The sequence below is a fragment of the Amphibalanus amphitrite genome, unplaced genomic scaffold, assembly GCF_019059575.1.
Source record: "Amphibalanus amphitrite isolate SeventyFive unplaced genomic scaffold, NRLGWU_Aamphi_draft 000724F_arrow, whole genome shotgun sequence".
In the NCBI taxonomy this organism is placed as follows: Eukaryota; Metazoa; Arthropoda; class Thecostraca; order Balanomorpha; family Balanidae; genus Amphibalanus; species Amphibalanus amphitrite.
The window spans coordinates 339,552-364,703 of NW_024882218.1; the positions used below are offsets into that span (position 1 = coordinate 339,552).

The following is a 25,152-nucleotide window of genomic DNA, read 5'->3' on the forward strand; positions in this document are numbered from 1 at the left end:
CATATCGGCAGTGATGTCAACAGTCATATCGGAAGTAATATGGTAGCTAAACGCAAAAACCATTTGGTGTATGGCTACCATACTTTTCCGATAACGAGACATTCTAGATCAATCTCTCTACTGTTGGCGACATCTGCTGAGAAATCCCAAGACCGAACGCAAGCACATAAAAGTAATGCACTCTAAGGATGCGTTCGAAATCTGGGAAGTGACGGATTTCATTCCTCAATGCGTGTCCCAGCGTTCCCCATGCTGTTTGTTCCGCCATCTATTGCCATGTTTCGCATTCGCACTTCATGAATTCACCACCCCGCCAAGTAGGTTGGTATCAAGTTGGTATAGGTGTCGCATTGCTCTGGTCGATTAGGCTGAGCCAGCTGTCTGGAGAGTGGAGCCGATCCAAAAAAACGCAGAAATTCAAAACACCGACTCCAAAGCAATGGCAATTGGCAGCATGCATATCATTAGAGCGTAATTCTGTCGTGATTGCGTCAGAAGCAAACATAATGGCAAGAGTTTCTTGTGTGTCGGTAGGCGCGTGTGGAGTCGCTGGACCGACCGGGGACGTACCCAAGGGGGGACGGACGGGGTGCGCCTCCCCCCTAGGGGTTTTCAGGGCCCATGCTGGCAGAAGGCCAACGTTGGCCAAAATCACGTCGGAGACGAACGAAATTCATGGGAATCCCCCAAAAAATCACGTTAGGACTCAGGACAATCAAGGCTCTCCGACTCGCCTGCCACCTAGGGCCCTTCAATTTACTGCGTGGGGCCTCCTGTGAATAACCGCTAGTGTCTGTGTCTAACCACTAGGACCCTGGACCCCTCTGACTCCTCGGGTGGAGGGCCCTCTGTAGGTAGGAGGCTCTCTCTACGGGATTCCTCCGCTCCCCCCCCTCGGCCAAATTCTAGGTTATACGTGCCTGCGCTAAGCCGGGGTCGGAGAGAGGAGTTGACGACCGAATGACAAGGAGTACTCGTCCTGAAAGTAAACATTTGGAATATAAACAATCCAAAGCTGTTCAGTATTTATATCATTCGAGAGCAGTGCCTTCAATTTGGATACACTTAGCATTCATTTCCCACACCCGTGTACACTCCACGAAGGCTTCTCCGCTGCGGACTCCCGCTTCCGCCGATGCGTCAGTTCTGTTATGGTCGGTAGTGGCGATTAACACGGCGATATCCTTGGAGCGACACAGGACGACCGAAACACGATGGCGGCGACCATGGAACTGTTTATTTTTTATGTGCTTCCATATGACTGGGGGGTGAGACCAAATGAAGGGAAAGGAAAACGTGCCCCATCACAACACCTCCCCCCCCCCCTCAAGACGCATGCGTCGGTACAAGAAACGCATTGCGTCTAACACATAAACAAAAATGTACACCACACACGGTGTGGACGCACGAACTCAGTCGTACGTCTGGTCCGCCCAGCGCACGGTCAGTCGGGCCGGACGGCGACGGCGGCGCGTCCCACGGCGCACTGAGCTGGGGTCGTCGGCGCTGTTCCGCAGCACCGGTGGTGCCGGCTGTCCGCCCGCCGGCGCAGCGGCGGCGGTCTCCTCCGTGCCGTCGGGTGCCGAGCTCGGAGCGAGCTGCTGCCGGCGCCCGGGTGCAGGTGTGGCGGCGCCCTCCGAGATGAGAGATCTCTGGGGTCGCAGATAGCGCTGGTTCCGCCAGTAGACTCGGCCACTGGGCAGCCGGACCAGGTAGTCGCGCCGCTGTCCGACCGCCGTGATGACGCCGACGCGGTCCCACAGCCCCGACCGCGGGTCTTGGACGAGCACACGCTGACCCATGGTGAGCGCGCTGTGCTGGCGGGCTGTCGTGTCGTACCGCTCGGCTGTTTCCTGTTGCTGCGCGGCGGCCCTGGCGTCACAGTCGTCCGCCGCCCGCTGCCAGCAGTCGGCGAAGGCCCGGTGGTGCGCCGGCACTGCCGACCTCAGCGGGTGGCCGAACAGGACCTGAGCCGGAGAGCGGCCGTCGGCGCGCGGCGTGTTGCGCAGCTCCAGCAGCCCCTGCGCGTAGGCGTCCGTGTCGAGCTCGCCGCTGCTGGTCGCCTTCTGGATGAGCCGTTTGGCGGCCTTGACCGCCGACTCGGCGTGCCCATTAGACTGAGGGTAGTGCGGTGTAGAGATCTGGTGCTCCACTCCCCAGCGGCGCAGAAACTCTCGGGTGAGCCGGGCGGTGAACTGGTGTCCACCGTCTGTCCGGAGGGTGGTGGGCACGCCGGTGGCCGCGAATATCTGGCGCAGGCTGCAGACCAGGTCTCTGGCAGTCGCCTCGCCGGCCACGTGCGACACAAACGGCCACCCGGACAGCCGGTCCGCGTATACCAGGAACGTGCGGCCGGCCCAGGCGAAGTAGTCAGCGGAGACAGCCTCAAGCACTCGTGATGGCGTCTTTTCCGGCATCAGCGGCTCCTTCTGCTGACTGGACAGGTACTGCTGGCAGGCCGGGCACGCTCCGACATGGTTCGCAATGTCACTGTCCAGGAACGGCCAGTAGACTACCTGCCGCGCGCGGCGTTTGGTGCGCTCGACGCCCTGGTGACTGGCGTGCAGGCGCTCGAGCGTGGCGCGCCGCAGACTGGGCGGTATCACGAGCCGCTGGCCGCACACCACCAGGCCGTCGTCCACGGCCAGCCGGTCCCGAACTCCCCAGTACGGTCGGAGGCGCGGGTCCAGCTGTGACCGGTGCTCTGGAAACCCGTTCAGGATCAGGTCAGTGACTGCGATGAGCTCCGGATCGGCGGCGGCGGCGGCGCGCACCTCTGTCAGCGCCGCGTCTTTGAACGGGCTGGGACCGTCGTCCGCCCCGTCGGTGGCCAGCCGTGAGAGCACGCTGGCGAGCTGATGGCTGGCGTCCCTCTCGGCTTCCTCGTCCTCAGGCGCCGGGTCATCCACCAGCGCGCGCGACAGCGCGTCCGGGATGGCGTGCAGCTTGCCTTGCCGCCAGATGGCGAGCAGGTTGAACGGCGCCAGCCGTTCTCGTAGCCGCTGGAGCCGCGGATTTTCGATCTCCGCAAGGCTCTTACTGTTGAGGATCGGGATGAGCGGCCGGTGATCGGTCAGGACTTCAAACCGCTGCATCCCGCCGAGATAGATGCTGCATTTCTTGCAGGCCCAGGCCAGGGCCAGCAGCTCCAACTCGATCACGGCGTACCGCGACTCGGCGTCCGATAGGAAGCGTGAGCCGCACTGGATCAGTCGCCACCGGCCTGCGGCGTCTTGCTGCAGCAGGCAGTAGCCCAGGCCGCCGGAGCGAGCGGCGTCAGTCTCAAGGACTGTGCGGCGGCGAGGGTCGAAGAAGTCGAGCACGGGAGGCGACGTGAGTGCCATCTTCACCGCGCTGAACGCCTGCTCGTGCGCTGGCGTCCACAGCCACGCGTTCCGCGGCCGCAGCAGCTGTCTCAGCGGCTAGGCGGCGGCGGCGACCTCTGGGGAGAAGGCGCCGAGCTGGGTCACCAGGCCGAGGAACGACCGTAGGTCGGTGATGTTGCCCGGCCTGGGGAAGGCCTGGATGGCACGGACTTTCTTGCCGTCGGCGGTATAGCCAGCCGAATTGATGCGAAAGCCGCAGAATTCGACCTCGTCTTCCGCGAACTGACATTTGTCCGGGTTGAGTGTGATACCGTGCTGGTCCACCTTAGCAGAATCTGCCGCACGTGCTGCAGGTGGGCGGCGTAGTCAGCGTCATAGGCCAGGACGTCGTCCACGACCTTACACGTGCGCGGGATGTCGCCGAGCGCGGCGTCACCGCGCTGGTTGTACACGTCGCCAGAGCTGACGATTCCCATTGGAGCCCTCAGGTACCGGTAGCGGCCCCACGGCGTGATAAAACACGTCAGGTCTCGTCTCTGTCTTCTGGCCGGATGGGGACCTGGTGGTACCCCGCCTTGCTGTCCAGCTTGGTGAAGTACGCAGCGCCGGGTGAGACGAAGGCGAGTGCGTCTTGAGGCGAGCGGACCGGGTACGTCGGTCGCTTCACGAACCGGTTCAGTTTCGTGAAGTCCACGGTCAGCCGACAGCCGGACACTGTGCCGTCTGACGACCCCTTGGCCACAGGAACGATCGGATGACACCAGTCTGTGGGGTGCTCCACCGGCTCGATGATGTCCTTTTCCATCAGCTCGTCGAGTTGCAGTCGCACGTCCTCTCGCCAACAGAACGGGATATTCCGGGCGGTGGTCACAGCGTGAGGGACGGCGTCGTCCGTCAGCTCGATCTTCATCGGCTCCCCCGTCATCTTCCGCAGGGTCGACTCCGTATCGAAGACCCTCGGGAACTCGGCTTTCAATTTGTCGAAATCTGCCCGCCGCTGCCGTGCGGAGGGGGTGCCACCGGCGGCCGGGCGGCGGCGCGCGCGTAGGGCCGGGCGGCGGCGCCCGCCCGGTCGGGTCGGCGCCGGCCGAGCTGGCGGCCGGCCGGTCGGCGGCAGAGACGCGGCTTATGTCCCGGGTCTCCTCAGGTGCCGCCGTCGTGCCGCTGCAGCGCCGTAGTGCGGGCTGTCTGCCGGCGGCGGGGGCCTCAGGCGGCTCGCCGGGCGGCGGCGGCTCCGGTGCCCCACCGTCCGTCCCAGTCTCGGCTGCCGAGCCGCGCTGGCAAATCTGCCGGGGAAAGCTCGCCGGTAGAATTCCCAGGCCGATACAATCGTGCCACGACAGCAGTGGTGAGTGCAGTGCTCGCAGAACGGACACCTGCACGGTCTGTATGACGTCACCGAGCTGCAGGGTGAGGGCGCACGTGCCCACACAGTCCAGCCGGCGGCTGTCGGCGGCCCACAGCACAGCCGTGGAGGGCGTGAGGTCCGCTCTGCTCACTCCCATGGACTCGGCTTGTTGCAGTGAGAGGGCTGATATCTCGGTGCCTGTGTCGGGCGTCCATACGGTCGTCCGCCTGACTCCGTTTGGCAGGTGCAGCTGTAGCCGGACCTGCGGCGACCGGTGGGCCGTCACACTGTTGAGGCGCGCGCCCGGCGTCCGGGCTGCCGGCGGCGCTGACTGCTGCCGGTTCCCCGTGTCTCTCGTGGTTGCATTCGCTGCCAGCACCGAAACCTGCCGGTGCGACGCGTCGGCAGCCGTGCTGACACGGCGGCGGCTGATTGCGCTACGGTGGCACCGGCCCCTCCCCTGGCGGCTGCTGCTCGCGCTACGGAAGCGCCAGTCCTGTCCCTGGTGGCTGCGCTCGGAACTAGGCGTCTGCCGGCGCCGCTCTTCAGTGCCCGCGGCATGCCGACAGACCGAGGAAAAGTGGTCCCGTTCGTGGCCATCGGTGGCAGGTGCGACCCAGGGCGGGGCAGGCACGACCATCCGTGTGCTGCGCGGCACCGCAGCGGTCACACCGCCGGGTCTGGTCGGCCGAGCGCGAGTCCGCGCCGCTCGGCCGACCGCGCTGTCGCCGGTACTCGGAGAGCCGGCGCAGAGACGGCTCGCCCGGGCCACGGATCGCCGAGCTGTTGAGACGGGCGCTCTCGGACGCCCGGCACAGGTCGGCGGCCATCTGGAAGGTCAGATCGGGCAGTTCCAGCATGCGGCGTCTGGCCTCGTCATCACTGGTGCCCACCACCAGATGGTCTCGGAACCTATCATCGGTGCAGTTCGGGCAAAAATCACAGCAGGACGCTATCTCCTTCAGGGCGCAGATAAAATCGTCCACTGACTCGCCTGGCTCCAGCATCCGCATGTTAAACTCGCAGCGGTCGATCACCACGTTCCGCTGCCGCCGAAGGTGGGTGTGCATGGCGGTGATTACATCGGCCATGGACGCCTCGGCCGGGATGGGCAGGCCAAACCGGACCACGCGGGCCCAGTCGTCGTCGAGAACAGCGAGCAGGGCGGCCCGCTGCTCAGCCTCGGTGAGATCGTGGACGCCGGTGAGGAGGCAGTAGCCGGAGAACTTCTCTTTCCAGGCCTCAAACTCCTTGAGGGTAGCGGTAGCCGCCAGCCGGGGCGTGGGCGTGCCGGCGGCGGGCATGCGTGCACGCGGCCGGGCGCCGGAATCGGGCCCCGCGGCTGCCTGGGCGGGTGCCGTGGCGTCCTGCACGGCCGTCGGGCCGGGAAGCACCCGCTCCAACAGCGCCGCCATCCGCTCCTCGCGTCGCGCTGCCGCTGCAGCCAGCTCCAATTGCTGCTGCAGCATGCCCCGAAGTAGCTCCATCTCAGACGGCTTCTCGGCGGCGGCGGCCGACTGCGCCTCATCGCCGCCCGCCATCTTGGACGCGCGCGCCGCACACAGATGTCACTCGCGACTGGCGACACGAGCATGAATCAGAGATTATCCCAGCCGCTCGCCAGGTTTCGTGCCCCACCCCACGCCAGCCCGTCACCGACTTCAGTCGGCTGGGCGGCCCATCTTCCGCGATAGTCCTGAGGGCTTGCCCTCGGGGAGCGCGTGCGCCTTGGCGAAGAGCTTCGCTACCAGCACGTCTCGCCGGGCGGCCAGCGGGCACCGGCATCAGTCCGGACTTCACCATCACTGCGTGGGCTGGGATAAACAAGGGGCAGCCGGTGATATACGGGTCACCGCCTGCATCTCCCTTTGGAGGAGTTCCACGTGGGATTGTGGCGTCACCGGGAGCCAGGTGGCGGCCGCGTGCACCAGCACTCCACGGACGTATCCAGACGCTACAGCGCAGAGCTGTCGTTCCTCTAGTCCCCAGCGCCGCGCTGTCAGCTTGCGAAGCTGCTGGATCCGGGGCGCACTCGGGAGCGGAGACTGCGGCAATGGGCCCCGAAGTGAAGGAGCAGGTTGAGGGGGTGGCTCCGAGTAGTTTGAGACGGTCGGCTGCTGGAACCGACTTTCCGTCGACTTTGATGGCACAGTCCACGGCGTCCGCGGCGCTCTAGGAGACGACGAGCAGCTGCGTATTTCACCCGCTACCAGCATCTTGGACTGTTTTGCCCAGCGCAACACAGCGTACGTCGCCTGCCGCGTCCGGCCCCAGTTCAGTATCGTCTGTTTCCATTAACACTCTGAAATGACAAAATAATTAGCCATTAAAATCAAAGTTCAGCACTGACGAAGTTTAACCAAACTTGCCATTTCAACATAACACAGTGAGCTGTCAGAATGCTGTTCTTTTGTGCTTTGACACAGTTGCAAAATAGGTACCTTCATACGTATATCATAGAAGTAATTACTGGTTATTATTATTGGAGGATTTTTTTGCAGCATTCTCGTCAAGTAAAATACATTATCTTCTTTAAAAGGACCATAGTGTGAGGTGTAAATACAGTCTGTAAGGTTGTCCAGACTAATTGTGCCCCTATTTGTACGGTCTGGGCTGGAGCATGTACTGTTGGCATGTTTGCACGTCCACTTTGGATTAATCTGGCATGCTAAGCGAATGCGATGGCAGCGCCTTGCATTGCTTGCATGCGGTGGTTGGCATTGTTGGGAGATGTTCTAACTATCTGTTTGTCCCGCTTTGCCCACAGCGTCGACTGGGTTGAATATACTTGTATTTCTGAGTGAACAGTTTCTCACATTTGGAGGCAGCCATTCAACCCAGTCTGGAACCCACTCTTGCTTCCGAAGACGCTTGAGGTGGCAGAATTCCAGCAAGTCAATGAGTTTTTGTGATAGCGTGGATGAAAAAGTTCAAGCACTCTCTTTAAAGTAGCGGCCAAGGAGCCACGGACACAGGACATGGCGTGTGCCCCTGTTAAGCCAGACAGATTTAATGGTTCTGGTGATGTGGAAAGATTCTTGGCCCATTTTGAAGTGGTGTCAAAAGCCAATGAGTGGTCAGAACAAAAGCAGTTCCTGCAGCTCCCTGCCTGCCTGACTGGACCAGCTTTTGATTTTTATCGCCAGTTGCCTGCCATGGAGTGTACTGACATTCACACACTGAAAAAGGCGCTCAAAGCTGAGTATCATACACCAGCTCTCCCTACGGATTATGCCATCATGCTGTCCAAGCGTTCACGCATGCCTGGAGAAACTGTCATGCAGTATGGCGAGGCTTTGAAGAGCCTTGGCAGGAAAGCATATGCTCCCTTCAGTGAAGAACAGTTGGGAACTGTTTGTCGCTCCACATTTCTGAACAATGTTGATGAAGCTATGAGAGTGCAGTTACTACTGACCCTGAAGGAAACAGAAAGTTACAGGGACCTACTGCAAAGAGCTCGACAGCTGGAGCAGGTAATGGGACCTCGTGTACGTCATATTGAGGAACAGTCTCAAGAGCACCGCCTGGAGGATGAGGTATCCAAGCTGTCCCTGGTTGTGGCGAATCTGGAGAAGAAGGTGGATGCACTCCAGGCAGGACGACAGGAAAGGACTCACAGACGTTCACCGCCGGGGCCGTGTCCGAACTGTGGCCTGGAGGGACACTGGCGTAGGGAATGTACCAAGCCCAGTAAGGATCGACAGCAGACAAGTGCTGCAGAGGTTATTTGCTTCAAATGCAATACGCCTGGACATTTTGCTAAGGGTTGCGCGGCCCATTTTCAGTAGGCGCGGCTGGCGGGGGTGGGCGGAGAGTGATTCGTACCTCTGTACGTCCACTTTACCCCGAGTCGGCCGCGCCTTGCAGCTGGAGCGCGGATTACCTGAACGGTGATGTTGTGTCGTCCTCCGTATGGAGGCCGGCCGCGGCGGCCCGCGGCTCGTCGGTGCGTGGATCTTAGAGCCGGCCCGCTCCGGCCGGCGGCTCGTCGGTGCGTGAATCCTGGAGCGCGCTCGCTACGGCCGTCAGCTCGTCGGCGCTGGAACCCTGGAGTCCGCCCGCTGCGGCCGGCGGCTCGTCGGCGTTGGAGTCCAGTGGCGCACCTGCTACGCTCGACTACTCGTCGGCACCGGACCCCCGTGGCGCGCCCGCTGCGGCCGGCGGCTCGTCCGCGCTGGAGTCCAGAAGCGCGCCTGCTGCGCTCGGCTGCTCGTCGGCGCCGGACCCCGGTGGCGCGCCTGCTGCGGCTGGCGGCTCATCGATGCTGGAACCCTGGAGCCCGCCCGCTGCGGCTGGCGGCTCATCGATGCTGGAACCCTGGAGTCCGCCTGCTGCGGCCGGCGGCTCGTCGGCGCTTGAGTCCAGTGGCGCGCCTGCTACGCTCGACTGCTCGTCGGCGCCGGACCCCCGTAGCGCGCCTGCTGCGGCCGGCGGCTCAACGGCGCTGGAGCCTCGGGGCGCGCCTGCCGCGGCCGGCGGCTCGGCGCTGGAACCTCGGGGCCCGCCTGCTGCGCTCGGCTGCTCGTCGGCACCGGACCCCCGTGGCGCGCCTGCTGCGGCCGGCGGCTCATCGGCGCTGGAGTCCAGTAGCGCGCCTGCTGCGCTCGGCCGCTCGTCGGCGCCGGACCCCGGTGGCGCGCCTGCTGCGGCTGGCGGCTCATCGATGCTGGAACCCTGGAGTCCGCCCGCTGCGGCCGGTGGCTCGTCGGCGCTGGAGTCCTGCTGCGCTCGGCCGCTCGTCGGCGCCGGACCCCGGTGGCGCGCCTGCTGCGGCTGGCGGCTCATCGATGCTGGAACCCTGGAGTCCGCCCGCTGCGGCCGGCGGCTCGTCGGCGCTGGAGTCCAAAAGCGCGCCTGCTGCGCTCGGCTGCTCGTCGGCGCCGTACCCCCGTGGCGCGCCTGCTGCGGCCGGCGGCTCATCGATGCTGGAACCCTGGAGTCCGCCCGCTGCGGCCGGCGGCTCGTCGGCGTTGGGGTCCAGTGGCGCACCTGCTACGCTCGACTACTCGTCGGCACCGGATCCCCGTGGCGCGCCCGCTGCGGCCGGCGGCTCGTCGGCGCTTGAGTCCAGTGGCGCGCCTGCTACGCTCGACTGCTCGTCGGCGCCGGACCCCCGTAGCGCGCCTGCTGCGGCCGGCGGCTCATCGGCGCTGGAGCCTCGGGGCGCGCCTGCCGCGGCCGGCGGCTCGGCGCTGGAACCTCGGGGCCCGCCTGCTGCGCTCGGCCGCTCGTCGGCACCGGACCCCCGTGGCGCGCCCGCTGCGGCCGGCGGCTCGTCGGCGCTGGAGTCCGGTGGCGCACCTGCTACGCTCGACTACTCGTCGGCGCCGGACCCCGGTGGCGCGCCTGCTGCGGCTGGCGGCTCATCGATGCTGGAACCCTGGAGCCCGCCTGCTGCGGCTGGCGGCTCATCGATGCTGGAACCCTGGAGCCCGCCCGCTGCGGCCGGCGGCTCGTCGGCGCTGGAGTCCGGTGGCGGGCCTGCTGCGCTCGGATGCTCGTCGGCGCCGGAACCCCGTAGCGCGCCTGCTGCGGCTCCAGCCGAGGCTGTACAAATAGGGGCACAATTAGTCTGGACAACCTTACAGACTGTATTTACACCTCACACTATGGTCCTTTTAAAGAAGATAATGTATTTTACTTGACGAGAATGCTGTAAAAAAAAACCTCCAATAATAATAACCAGTAATTACTTCTATGATATACGTATGAAGGTACCTATTTTGCAACTGTGTCAAAGCACATGTAAAACAACCATTCCCGCAATTGCTCCTTCTCAGTGGAATTGGGAGTGGAAAATTGGGCTTGAAAACTGGAGGTGAGAGTGGAAAATGATTTGCATTTGGATGTCGTTTCCCACCCACATCTACAAATTTTGGGACACTGCGCAGCAGTCAATGCACATTATGGTTCAGTCGCAAGCCTTGCTTTAATCAACAAAAGAAAATTATTTGTTCTATCATGCATCATGAATTAACGAAATTTTTGTTCATATTTTTTTACCTTTTCTCATAATTTCATGCACACCTTAAAATCATGAAACTGTAGCAAGCAACTGATTTGAAGATAGAAAAGTCCTTGCTACATTTCTCGACATTATCAAAACATCTTTTTCCAAACATACCTATCAACATCCTGGAAATATGAGACTTAGCAATATATTGAGGTTCCATACCCTTGACAAGGCAAATGCACCAGGTTTTAAACCAAAACAACTTTACCAACTTTTAAATAAATTTGTGACTTCCATTGATACTCCCTTACAAAAAATCATTGTTGTTGCCTGCTGGATCGAACTGGAACAGCGAAAGAGCGCCCTCGCCCCTTCCGTGAGACCTGCACAAACTTACCAGGAGTCTGCAGTCAGAACACGACACCGTAATCATATTGAAAAAGGGCATAGCGTATAGAAGAGTAGCAACTAGCGTCTCACTGACCTTAGGCCAAAATATTTCTCTTCATGACATCCACACAAGGCCAATGCAATGTATGTAGATAGGCATATCAATACAGAAATGATATATCCAAATATGTCTTTGCCGCGTCATAGTTGTAACGCACTACGGGGATCTCCAGAGATCTGATTGGCTAATATTAGCCAATCAGTAGCATATGTTACTGGAAACTGTCATAGTGGAAGTAAATTGGTAGCTGTTTCAGCTACCAAATTGATGAAGGAAATAGGGAAAATTGCTTATTTTACACGAACACCAGTCATACGCTAATCAAAGTAGAGCTAATGAGAATGGCATTATCCCACGAAGGAAAGCCAATTTGCCACGTAAGCCACCATGAATAGATTTGCTGAGCTTGTCATCACGTGTTTTTAACAAAAAAAAGTCAATGAAATCATGTAATTTACGAATTTCTAGCACTCACATGCATATTTTCGTCTGCACACCGAATTGCGTCCAGGATATTGGCCATGGCGTATTTCTCGTGAACCCTCTGTTAGTGGAAATTCCACTATCTGGCAACTAGCCCTATGTAAACGCGGCTATGGACGTGTGGAAAGTTCCACATGTTTCTCTCAGGTCTTCCAGAGTTCCGACTGGAATTGGACCACAAACCACTCATCCCTCTCATCAATTCAAAGAACCTGGAAGACGCGCCTCTCAGATGCCAGAGGATGTTGATGCGGCTCATGCACTACAACGGTACAGCCGTCTTCGTGCCAGGAAAGGAACATTGTATTCCAGACTATCTGTCGAGGAATCCTCTGAAAATGACTGCAGACCACGTAGGCGAGGTCATCCAACAAGAAGTATTCGAACACTGTACGGGAGTGTTCAGCGACCTCCCTGCCAGTGTGAAGAAGCTGGAAGAGATCAGCAAATGTCAGCAAGAGGATGACCTGATGAGAGCAGTGACAGAGCAAATTCAGAATGGATGGAGAGAGAGTGCGAAGACGGGCCCCCTCAGCGAGTTTTTCAAGGAAAGAGGTCAGTTGAGCGTGCTACACATGACGTTCGGGCCCCTGATCATGAATGGTAAGCGTTTGGTGATACCAACTCGCATGAAAGCAGACATCATCAGCAAAATCCACGACGACGGCCACTTCGGAATAGGGAAGTGCCGAGAACGAGCCCATGCGTCGGTGTGGTGGCCAGGTATTGGTGCAGACTTGAAGCAATATGTGTCAGCTTGCAACTTCTGTCAAGTCAACTCGCCTATCCAGAAGAAGGCGCCTCTTCTATCGACAGCAGTGCCGACGAAAGCATGGTCGCACATAGCAACTGACATCTGTCATCATGCCAACGCTGACTACCTTGTCACAGTCGATTTATTGAGCCGCTTTATAGAGATACAGAAGCTTCCGAGCACCACAGCTGCAGCAGTGATAGAGCGCTTGAAGTCGCTCTTCAGCCGTTACGGTATCCCTGACTGTGTGACTTCAGACGGTGGCACGCAGTTTACCTCTCAGACATTTCGGGACTTCTCCTCTACCTACGGTTTCAGTCACCGCATCACAGATCCGCACACGCCGTCTGCAAATGGAGCTGCAGAGCGTGCAGTGCGCACCGCGAAGTGGGTACTCAAACAAAAGGATCCACACCTAGCGCTCTTGAACTACCGAGCCACACCCATTGAGGCGACTGGCCATTCACCTGCTCACATGCTGATGGGGCGTGAGCTGCGGACGCGACTACCCAAGCTCACTTCTGAAGAGGACGGACTAAAAGAGGCCCGTTCGAGAGACATGCAGCAAAAGAAGAGGACGGAGCAGCGCTACCGGAAGCGTCACGGGGCCAAATCGCTGCCTGTCCTGGAGCGGGGTGACCATGTCAGAGTTAGAACGGAAGCGGAAAAGCAGTGGTCGGAAACGAAGGCATTGGTAACAAAGAGACTAGGCCCTCGAAGCTACCTGATCAGTCACCGAGGAACGATCTATCGTCGAAACAGGCGTCACCTGAAGCTCGTGTCTCGCGCTCCAAAAGCCAGTGTCCATACTAAGTCAAACTGCAACAACCCACAGCAAGATGACTTTGACTATCTTGTCACCTATCCAGCCCACGTAGCACAGCAGCAGGCGAGGCAGCCACCGGAACAAGCCCACAGCAGCCCATGTGTCACTCGAAGCGGAAGGGTGTTCGGTTAAGTGGACTTAAGCTCGTGCTCTCGAGCTTGCAGGGAAGGTGTTCCGGGAGTGCTCTTAAATAATGTCTCGAGAATAATGTCTCGAGACAAATACTAAGAATTTGTGTTACGCATGGATTTTGGCTGTCTCATGTGTCTCATCTACTTGTCTGACTAGCATGTCATTCTAAGTATATCATTTGTGTGATATAAATCCTGTACTTATTTATACCTATTGTGTCAACAAACGAAACAGTCAGGGCACTAGGTCACGTCAAGCGACCACACCCCGCCTTAGTCACTGTGAATGCCTGTATGGTTGTGGGATGTTGTGTCTCTAGACTCTAAAGGTTGAAACAGACTCTTTCCGCATTCAGAAAGAGTCAGAAAGTCGCATGCGAGAGCCTATTCAAATACATTATAGTTCTTCCCGCATCAATCGCATGCGGGAAGTGCGTGCGATTGATGCGAGCGTGCTTCCATGTATTTGAATAGGCTTTCGGGGCATTCCACGTCAAATCAAACACCGAAATCCGTCATCCCCTTCGATTTTTCTGAAAATTTGTAGGCAGACTGGGCATGGTTCAAAACTGAGTTACGTATAATATTTTCGAAATTTGATAACGTATCGCTGAGATATAGGTCATCGAATATAGCGAAAAATGCCACACATCAATTTTTTAAATGGCTATAACTCTGGTTCCTTTTCTGGTATCAAAATGATATTAACAGGGTCTTATAGGCAATTGATAAGGCTTCGATTTTTAATTATAAAATAAAATTGAAGTGACCTTGAAATGCTTTTGACCTTGAATTAAAACAGAAAAATTTAAATAGCAAAAAACACGTCACCTTCGATTTGGCTAATTTTTACATATTATGTCCGTCACAATGTTCCTAACCATCTGTGAAAAAATTGGAGTGGGCCATTCATAACTTTCGCGGCAAACGCCGTTTTCATGCATCAACATCACGCAACCGCGCGTGACCTTGAAAGACAGAGTCAAGACATGCTTGCTTGTGTACACTTTCTGAAATGAATGATTGCTGATTAGTGATATCCCAAACTCTGCGAGCATGAAAATGCATAGTCATCGTAGTCAAGCATTCACGTTCCATTGTAAAAGTGTCTCAGGCAAACGGTACCTATTTTGCGGTGAATTTTGAGCCGTGTGGAAATGCATCATGAAGTAAATTCAACGAAAACATTATCACGCAACGATATCTTCACGTCTTTTGATCTTCACTATACGAAAGAACATACATTTTTTAGTATGTATGGGGAATTTCTAGTAAATCCAATAATAAATATGGCAATTGGCAGTTAAAGGCCTGCTAAGAGTAACATGTCGCCGGCTGCAAGGCGGGCTCGGCCGATGCGGGAAACGCAGCAATCACAATTTTGTGTTTACACGTTCATATTTCAATTGTTTACCAACCGATTTTCAAACTTCTTTCACCATAAGATTGCCTGTACATTTCTTAGTCTTCTCACAAAATTGGACGCGAATCAAACGTAATCAGCGGTAGGGAGCGCGATATAAAGACGGAACCGTTCCGTTCCGTCCCGGCACAGTCTACAATTCAGGCGGCGCGTAGCGGTCGGCGCCGGCTGCCGAGTCGCCGCGTCGCTGCGGCGACAGGATGTTCACTTTACACCGCTATTACTAGAACAGTTGTGAACCGATTTTCTTATTGCTTGCACGATGAGATGTCCAATTCAATTCTTGATAGGTAGCCATAATTAATTTCGCATTAATCTTATGAGATATTGGCGAAAAACAGGAGGGGTGGGCGAAATTCGCTCTTCCTCCTCCACTGCGCGTGCTAACATACGTTTGCATATGTGCAATTTTCTTCAAAACTTATGAATGGCCCACTCTAATTTTTTCATAGGTTGTTAAGAATATGGTAGGCAATAAAATATATGAAAATGAGCCAAATCGAAGGTGACGTGTTTTTTGCTATTTCGATATTTGTACTTAAGAACAGAGTTAAGCAAATTTCAAGGTCATATATTTAAGTAGGTGCAATTCTAAACAAATGCTTAAGAAATTACCTAAACAGTAAGGGTTATTTCATTCAAATCAAACAAGTACAACCAAAGTTATGGTCGTTCAAAAATATAAAGATGCAACATTTTGTAAAAATTTGATGCCCTATATTTAGAAGACCTGTGGTCAGAATGTGCAAAAAATATCAATGTAATGTCCGGGGCCACACAGGAACTCGCTCACAAATTTATAATGAAATCGCTGATGGTAAGGTGCAAAACAGCCGATTTTTGTTCGATTTGACGTGGAATGCCCCTTTCGCATCCGCTTTCCTGACTGCGGAAAAAGTCTGTTTCAGGCTTAACCCTATTCCTGGCGGGGGGGGGGCCTCAGGAGCCCCCCCCCTGAGGTTTTTTGGATATATCTCCCAAACGCGTTGAGCTAGGAAGCTCAAATTTTCTGACTTTTCCTAAAAGGCTTCTACGCAACATGTCTGAAAATTTTGAGTTGATCTGACCTCAGGTCAGGTCACCAGAGGCGGTTTGGTGACCCTACCTCAGAAAAGTTTGCAATCACGCCAGAGCTAGAGTTTTTGACCGATCAATTTCTTCTCTTCAGGGTTTAGTTAGGGTACCAGTATGTGCAATTTGTATATCTCGGAATTTTGATATCGGTGACCTAAGGTCAGGTCAATTTCGCGACCTCCCCATTATAAGTCAATGGGGGAAAAATCAACTCCCTGTTTTTTTCACTAAAACGGGTCGGAATGGCCCCATATTATATGGCCATATACCATACATGACTTCATATACGATCAACCTTCACTACCTTGAGGTCTGTTTTGCTGTTGGGCAGCTGTGAGGTCATGTGACGTCATCAAAGGTCACCAAAGGTTTTTGGCCAATAACTCCGTACAGGAACAAGATACAGACGCGTGGATGGTCTCATTGTGTTCAGCTCGTCAAGACGCATCGAATGATATACATGATGACCTCGAGGTCACGTGACCTGAGGTCAACCTTTGACCTTGACCTTTCGAGGTCAACATATATATCATTCGATGCGGATTGACGAGAGGATCACGATGATGCCCTTAGTTTGTTCCTATCTTGACTAATTCGAAAGTTATTCGAGAAAAACTCTCCATATCTAGTGCCGCCATTTTGACTTTTTCGACCCCTGTGACGTCATCTTTGACCTGACCTGAAAATGACCTTTGTAAAAATTGTAGATCTTGGCCGTGCGTATCCGATGCCGTTTACCGCTTGTCGCTATCTTGCTTCGTTCTCGAGATCTCAGGGGGGGGGGGGCCGAATCGGCCCCCCCCCGCCAGTTTCTTGTCCCGGCGGAGCCCGCCAGGAATAGGGTTAACCGCCTCCGTCACATTCACTGTGAATGTATGTAAGGTCATTAGATGTTGTGTCACCACCGCCACAGTCAATGTGAATGTTTGTAAGGTTGTTGAATGCTGGATGTTGTGTCTCTAACAGTCTCCATCTCGGTTGATGTCTGTAAGGTTGTTGGATGTTGTGTCTCTAAACACCTCCGTCACGGTGAATGTCTGTAAGGTTGTTGGATGTCGTGTCTCTAACCACCTCCGTCAAGGTGAATGTCTGTAAGGTTGTTGGATGTCGTGTCTCTAACCACCTCCGTCAAGGTAAATGTCTGTTAGGTTGTTGGATGTGGTGTCTCTAACCACCTCCGTCAAGGTGAATGTCTGTAAGGTTGTTGGATGCCGTGTCTCTAACCGTCTCGGTCACTGAATGTCTGTAAGGATGTTGGATGTCGTGTCTCTAATCTCCATCTCGGTTTATGTCTGTAAGGTTGTTGGATGTCGCGTCTCTAACCACCTCCGTCAAGGTGAATGTCTGTAAGGTTGTTGAATGTCGTGTCTCTAACCACCTCCGTCACTGAATGTCTGTAAGGTTGCTGGATGTCGTGTCTCTAACCGTCTCGGTCACTGAATGTCTGTAAGGATGTTGGATGTCGTGTCTCTAACCACCTCCGTCAAGGTGAATGTCTGTAAGGTTGTTTGTTGGATGTCGTGTCTTTAGCCACCTCCATCAAGGTGAATGTCTGTAAGGTTGTTGGATGCTGTGTCTCTAACCGTCTCGGTCACTGAATGTCTGTAAGGTTGTTGAATGTCGTGTCTCTAACCACCTCCGTCACTGAATGTCTGTAAGGTTGCTGGATGCTGTGTCTCTGTCTCTCTCTCAGGTGGTTGCCACGGGGAGCGACCCGAGCTCACCGACAGCCTCGGCCACCGTCACCGTCCACCTGCAGGACGTGAACGATAACAACCCTCAGTTCAAAGGTAATCCTCCACTAACCCACTAAAACTCCACTAATACTCCACCACCAGTCCGCACCCGCCACCAGCCGGCTCCTGTAGCGACACTTGCCGAAATGCAGCCGCAGACTTATTAGCCGTTTTCACGACGGCCATCTGGTACATATTTGGTGCACATCTGGTGCAGATTTGGTGCAGATTTGGTCAAATTAGGTTCAGTTTTTCTCTTAGTAGCTATCAGCTAGGGTTGCACTAATTGCTTTTATGCCTGCTTTGTCTAATTATCAGAGAGAATCATCGATTAAAAACTGAAATAACTTCATAAAATAAAGGTATTTGCTGTAAAAGAGATTAGGTGCATATTTGGTCAGATTAGGTGCACTCGCCGGATAGCCCGTCGTGAAAACGGCTAGTTTCATCAGACAGAATTAACGGCAATGTCCCGCGATCACTGATGATCTCTGCAACCGTCACAAACATTGTCTTCGAAATGGTTGACACGTCTGTTAATTTATCTTTCTAAAGGCAGGTGCCAATGCGCGATTGGAACGGGATAGGTTGTTGTGACACATCGATCATGTTCATTGTGCAAACACACACAAACACAAACTGTCTTTGCAAATACACACAGTCACCTATCCCAAGGCCAGGCAAAATAGCGGTCAGCAGTTGAGGTTAATTTAACCTTCGCCGGCCGAGGGGGGGGGGCGGGTGCCGCCCCTATAGGTTTTTTACCTTTGATCCAAGCCGCATCTTTTGACACCAACCGCATTTTTGGTCAGGTCAGGTCACTGACCTATGACGTCATAGGTGAACCTCTGCACGGTCTTCAGATGTCGCAACTTCGCAACGCCCTCACTGCCAGAGGAGATGTCACAGGGAAATGAAACTTGCAGGATCTAGTATCCTCATTATGAGTCTCACAACTTGTATATCTCGGATTTTTCCTAGAGGTCATATGAGGTCGGGTCATTTTCGTGACCTCACCATTATAAATCAATGGGGAAAAATGAAAACTGCTATTCTGGCGCCGGGAACGAGCTCCAACTATCTCAAGCACACAGAATCGTGATTTGATGCACTCCTTGTAAGGTAAGATGCGTCTTTTTTGCAATGCTGACCTTGTGTGACGTCATTTATGACGTCATCATGGTCATATTAGTTTTTCGTCAATAACTCTTGATCAAATTGAGCTAGCGAGTCGGCAAAGCCACCATTGGACTCAGGAAGACCTGGCAAATCGAATGATATGCGACATGACCTCTTTCGACCAACTTCGTGACCTAGGGGTGCTGACCTGACCTTCACCTGAGGTCAACACCCTAAGTTGACCTGACCCGAACAAAAAGTATATCATTCGACGCGCCTGAGCGAGGTGAACACGATGCTGCCAAAATCTTGGCTCTGCGGCCGTTTTTGCAAGTTATTCACCAAAAACTGAACCGTACCTTGGGGCACTTGACCTGACCTCAGAGGTCACCGGTTGACCTAAAACCTTAAAATCGGGTACAAATCTCTGCGTCTCGTAACGGCGCACACGCTCGTTTTTTTCCGCGACGCGCTAGCTGCACCAGGGGCGAAACAGCGAGGGGGGTCGTACCCGCCCCCCCCCCCCCCTCGGCCGGCGCGTATGTAGAAAACCAATAACAGGTCCGGCGAGGGTCAAAGGCTATTAGTCTATTACCACGTGCATGAACGCCTATCATGTGCGTGAATGAATGTTTCTGATCGGTTTTCAGACGCGGTGTATAAAGCAAACGTCAACGAGAGCTCCGCTGAGGGCGATATTGTTGTAACTGTTAACGCTACCGATGAGGACTCGGCTGACTTTGGATCCGACGGCATCAGGTAAGGCATTTTCAATATACACTCCGTTTTTCGACATGCCTCCGTCAGGTGTAGCCGCGCAGATTAAATGGTGCCAGCAGGTGACGTGTGGTTTATGGTGTCCGTGCCACCTTACACCCCAGTCTCTAGTGTTCCACTACTGATTTAAGGTGTCCGTGTCACCTTATGCCCCCGTCTCTAGGGTATTAATCCACTACTGCACTGCAGCACGCCACAACATAACACAGGTCTGTTCTATCCGTGTCCTGTCCGTGTTCTATCCGTGCTTTGTATGTGTTCTATCCGTGCTCTGTATGTGCTCTGTTTGTGCTCTGTATGTGCTCTGTTTGTGTTCTGTGTGCGTTCCGTATGTGCTCTGTTTGTGCTCTGTTTGTGCTCTGTATGTGCTCTGTTTGTGCTCTGTTTGTGCTCTGTATGTGCTCTGTTTGTGTTCGCCAGGTACTCGATCTCCGGAGGGAAGCAGAACACGCTGCGTATCGACCCGAAGACGGGCCTCGTCTCCGTCAGCCGCGACGCCCCGTACGACTTCGACAGAGACGACGGTACGGACCGGGAGGGACAGCTGGGACAGAGACGGTACGGACCGGGAGGGACAGCTGGGACAGAGACGGTACGGACCGGGAGGGACAGCTGGGACAGAGACGGTACGAACCGGGAGGGGCAGAGACGGTACGGACCGGGAGGGACAGAGACGGTACAGACTGGAAGGGACAGAGACGGTACAGGCTGGGAGGGACAGCTGGGACAGAGACGGTACGGACCGGGAGGGACAGAGACGGTACGGACCGGGAGGGACAGAGACGGTACGGACCGGGAGGGACAGAGACGGTACAGGCTGGGAGGGACAGCTGGGACCGAGACGGTACGGACCGGACGGCTGGGACGGCTGGGCCTGGGACCACTGGGACCACTGGTACCGAAACACTGGGACGAATAAGCTCGTCAATCCGCTGCAGTGGCACTGTTTTTTAATTTCATCTCATTGGTGCGAGATACGCCGTTGATGACAGATAGACGTGAGTGACGGGCTGTTAAGTAGGTATGTACTTCCATACCAAGGTATATGCCCGCACATGCATTTACGGTGAGTGTCCCATGATGTAGCCGTGGGCTATACGTTATGGGGGATTTCTGCGGCACTGTTCTGTCGACACCAATGGCATGTATGTAGGTACTCGTCCACCGCCACGAGCTGCCTGCACCCCCGTTCCCTCCAGGGGACAGGGTGCTGACACATCCACCCCGCCCCGCCCCCCGTTCCAGGGGACAGGGTGCTGACACATACACCCCGCCCCGCCCCCCGTTCCAGGGGACAGGGTGCTGACACATACACCCCGCCCCGCCACCCTGTTCCAGGGGACAGGGTGCTGACAGTCATACACCCCGCCCCGCCCCCCGTTCCAGGGGACAGGGTGCTGACACATCCACCCCGCCCCGCCCCCCGTTCCAGGGGACAGGGTGCTGACACATACACCCCGCCCCGCCCCCCGCTCCAGGGGACAGGGTGGTGACACATCCACCCCGCCCCGCCCCCCGTTCCAGGGGACAGGGTGCTGACACATCCACCCCGCCCCGCCCCCCGCTCCAGGGGACAGGGTGCTGACACATCCACCCCCCCCCCCCCCCCCGCCCCCCGTTCCAGGGGACAGGGTGCTGACACATACACCCCGCCCCGCCCCCGCCCCCCGTTCCAGGGGACAGGGTGCTGACACATACACCCCGCCCCGCCCCCCGTTCCAGGGGACAGGGTGCTGACACATACACCCCGCCCCGCCCCCCGCTCCAGGGGACAGGGTGCTGACACATCCACCCCGCCCCGCCCCCCGTTCCAGGGGACAGGGTGCTGACACATACACCCCGCCCCGCCCCCCGTTCCAGGGGACAGGGTGCTGACACATACACCCCGCCCCGCCCCGCCCCCCGTTCCAGGGGACAGGGTGCTGACACATACACCCCGCCCCGCCCCCCGTTCCAGGGGACAGGGTGCTGACACATACACCCCGCCCCGCCCCCCGCTCCAGGGGACAGGGTGCTGACACATCCACCCCGCCCCGCCCCCCGTTCCAGGGGACAGGGTGCTGACACATACACCCCGCCCCGCCCCCCGTTCCAGGGGACAGGGTGCTGACACATCCACCCCGCCCCGCCCCCCGCTCCAGGGGACAGGGTGCTGACACATACACCCCGCCCCCCCCCCCGTTCCAGGGGACAGGGTGCTGACACATACACCCCGCCCCGCCCCGCCCCCCGTTCCAGGAAACAGGGTGCTGACACATACACCCCGCCCCGCCCCCCGTTCCAGGGGACAGGGTGCTGACACATCCACCCCGCCCCGCCCCCCGTTCCAGGGGACAGGGTGCTGAATTACACCATCACGGCGGCCGACGATACCGGGACCGGTAACACGGGCACAGCCACACTGGTCGTAACGGTGCTGGACGTGGACGACTCGCCGCCCACGCTGGACGTAAGTCGCTGGGTGCAGACCGCGCTGGACGTAAGTCGCTGGGTGCAGATCGCGCTGGACGTAAGTCGCTGGGTGCAGACTGCGCTGGACGTAAGTCCTGCTGGGTGCAGACCGCGCTGGACGTAAGTCGCTGGGTGCAGACCGCGCTGGACGTAAGTCGCCACATGACGTCAGTGACGCAAGTGAGCGTAGTTCCGTGATAACTGTGTAGTGTGTAGGCGGCGTCATTGTTCTGCGATCCCTAGTATGTCTCGTCGTTTTAAACAGACTCGCCGGCCGGCCGATCCGGGTGCGCTTCCTGCTGTGTACACGCCGTGTTCTGTGTTAGTCTGCGATCAGCCGGCCGATATATCCGGGTGCGCCTTCCTGCTGTGTACACGCCGTGTTCTGTGTTAGTCTGCGATCAGCCGGCCGATATATCCGGGTGCGCCTTCCTGCTGTGTACACGCCGTGTTCTGTGTTAGTCTGCGATCAGCCGGCCGATCCGGGTGCGCCTTCCTGCTGTGTACACGCCGTGTTCTGTGTTAGTCTGCGATCAGCCGGCCGGCCGATATATCCGGGTGCGCCTTCCTGCTGTGTACACGCCGTGTTCTGTGTTAGTCTGCGATCAGCCGGCCGATATATCCGGGTGCGCCTTCCTGCTGTGTACACGCCGTGTTCTGTGTTAGTCTGCGATCAGCCGGCCGATATATCCGGGTGCGCCTTCCTGCTGTGTACACGCCGTGTTCTGTGTTAGTCTGCGATCAGCCGGCCGATATATCCGGGTGCGCCTTCCTGCTGTGTACACGCCGTGTTCTGTGTTAGTCTGCGATCAGCTGGGCGGCCGATCCGGGTGCGCCTTCCTGTTGTGTACACGCCGTGTTCTGTGTTAGTCTGCGATCAGCCGGCCGGCCGATCCGGGTGCGCTTCCTGTTGTGTACACGCCGTGATCTGTGTTAGTCTGCGATCAGCCGGCATTATCGGGCGGTGTGTCCGTGCTCCAGGTGGGCGGCGGCCCGGCAGAGGTTCTGGAGGAGACGAAAGGAGCCGAGGTGCCCGCTCACATCACCGCCGACGACGCCGACAGCATGGCGAAACTGGGGTTCTCCATCGACTGGGACGCCACTAAGGCCTACAAAGACAATGTCCAGGTGGACCGCGCCGAGTACGACTACAAAAAGTGAGTTATAACGACACTGACGGTGCTACAACTAAAAGATAAGCAGTGCTACAACTACACAGACTAAAGGTGCTACAACACAACTACACAACTAAAAGGTGCTACAACTACACAGAGTGAGTTGTAACGGCACTAGCCACTGCACAGGGTGAGTTGTAACGGCACTGAGGATATTGCAATTACTCAGGAACCAAGGTGAGATATAACGGCATTGACATCATCGTTGTGATGTTATATAACAGCTACAAATGGCTTAATTAACTGGTCACTCGATGATAGAATGGCGTTATTACATGGTGTCAGTGTAGTGATGTGACATTAGTGTTTCAAAGTGAAATCATTGTTGTTATGTAGCCCAGGAATGTCACATCAGTGCTGTAATTTGACATCACTGATATGATGTAACATCAGCATTACAGTGCGAGGTCAGTACTATGGTGTGACGTAAATGCTGTGCCACTGCCACTGCACAGCAGTGGCACAGCATTTACGTCACACCATAGTACTGACCTCGGCGCTCAGGAACCAACGTCGGCGCTGTGCTGTGCTGTTCTGTGCTGCGCTGTGCTGTGCTGTGCCGTGCTGCGCTGCGCTGTTTTGTGCTGTGCTGTGCTGCTCTGCGCTGTGTTGTGCTGTGCTGTCACTGTGTAGTGTGACGCCCCGCTGCGCTGTGCTGCGCTGTTCTGTGCTGTGCTGTTCTGTGCTGTGCTGCTGTGCTGTCACTGTGTAGTGTGACGCCCCGCTGTGCTGTGCTGCGCTGTTCTGTGCTGTTCTGAGCTGTGCTGCTGTGCTGTCGCTGATGTAATGTGACGTCAGCGCTGCGCTGTGCTGTTCTGCGCTGTGCTGTGCTGCGCTGCGCTGTTCTGTGCTGTGCTGCTGTGCTGTCGCTGATGTAATGTGACGTCAGCGCTGTGCTGTTCTGCGCTGTGCTGTTCTGCGCTGTCTCTGCTGTAGTGTGACGCCCCGCTGTGCGGCGGCGGCGGCGCAGCCTGTTTCAGCTGTCGGCGGACAGCGGTGGTAAAGCCGCCATTCTGCGCGTGTCGCCGGACGGGGCGCCGGACCGGGAGCAGATGGACACCATCACCCTGCGGGTCGTGGTCACCGACACGGCCACAGAGTCCGGCACAGACCAGGCCTCAGGCGAGTGGCGCAACACGGCACACCAGCTGAGTGGCGCAGCACGGCACACCAGCCGAGTGGCGCAACACGGCACACCAGCTGGCAAAACCCGGCACACCAGCTGGCAAAACCCGGCCGAAAACGGACCCAGTGCAGTAAAAACACCGCGCTCCTTTGGAACATCATACCCAATCTAGTTGGACAAGCTCATGATGGCGCGTTTGATATTTGTCTTCCATGAAAAACAGAGACTCAGATCCAGACTCCGACGTCATGAACTGAGAAGTAATCCCGTGAGGTCAGAGATGCGCCGATGACCACCATAGTCCGGGAGCCCAAAAAAAACCCGAGGTCAGAGATGCTTCTTCATCCCATGACGACATTTCGCTGTCGCCTTCCCTCTCTCCCCCGTAAGGTGCACCGACGGTGACTAGTTTGACCCCGCTGCCGCCCGCCCTCAGGTGATCTCACGGTCAAAATCCTGGACGTGAATGACAACAGCCCCCAGTTTCAAGACATGACCGACCGGATCTTCAACGTCACAGAGAACATGCCGAAGACGTCCATCATCAACCAGCCGATCCTGGCTACGGACATAGACGAGAACGCCACCATCACCTACAGCGTCACAGGGTGAGAGGCACCGCCACCACCATCACCTACATACAGCGTCACAGGGTGAGAGACACCGCCACCATCACCTACAGGCTACAGCGTCACAGGGTGAGAGGCACCGCCACCACCATCACCTACATACAGCGTCACAGGGTGAGAGGCACCGCCACCATCACCTACAGGCTACAGCGTCACAGGGTGAGAGGCACCGCCACCACCATCACCTACAGCGTCACAGGGTAAGAGGCACCCACCACCATCACATATGTACAGCGTCACAGGGTGAGAGGCACCGCCACCATCACCTACAGGCTACAGCGTCACAGGGTGAGAGGCACCGCCACCACCATCACCTACAGCGTCACAGGGTAAGAGGCACCCACCACCATCACCTACAGCGTCACAGGGT

At 56.6% G+C, this 25,152-nt stretch overlaps 1 protein-coding gene across 1 annotated transcript in view; it reads left to right on the forward strand.

Annotated features, from left to right (window-relative positions):
• Positions 1 to 24,765, forward strand: part of LOC122365230 (protocadherin Fat 4-like) — a 165,736-nt gene extending 140,971 nt beyond the window's left edge. The window contains exons 12-18 of the mRNA XM_043336234.1: positions 17,463 to 17,559; positions 19,275 to 19,383; positions 19,822 to 19,925; positions 21,732 to 21,850; positions 22,834 to 23,009; positions 23,998 to 24,149; positions 24,590 to 24,765. Of these exons, the coding sequence (XP_043192169.1) occupies positions 17,463 to 17,559; positions 19,275 to 19,383; positions 19,822 to 19,925; positions 21,732 to 21,850; positions 22,834 to 23,009; positions 23,998 to 24,149; positions 24,590 to 24,765 (933 nt within the window). The remainder of the gene's footprint in view (positions 1 to 17,462; positions 17,560 to 19,274; positions 19,384 to 19,821; positions 19,926 to 21,731; positions 21,851 to 22,833; positions 23,010 to 23,997; positions 24,150 to 24,589) is intronic.
• The last annotated feature ends 387 nt before the right edge of the window (positions 24,766 to 25,152 follow it).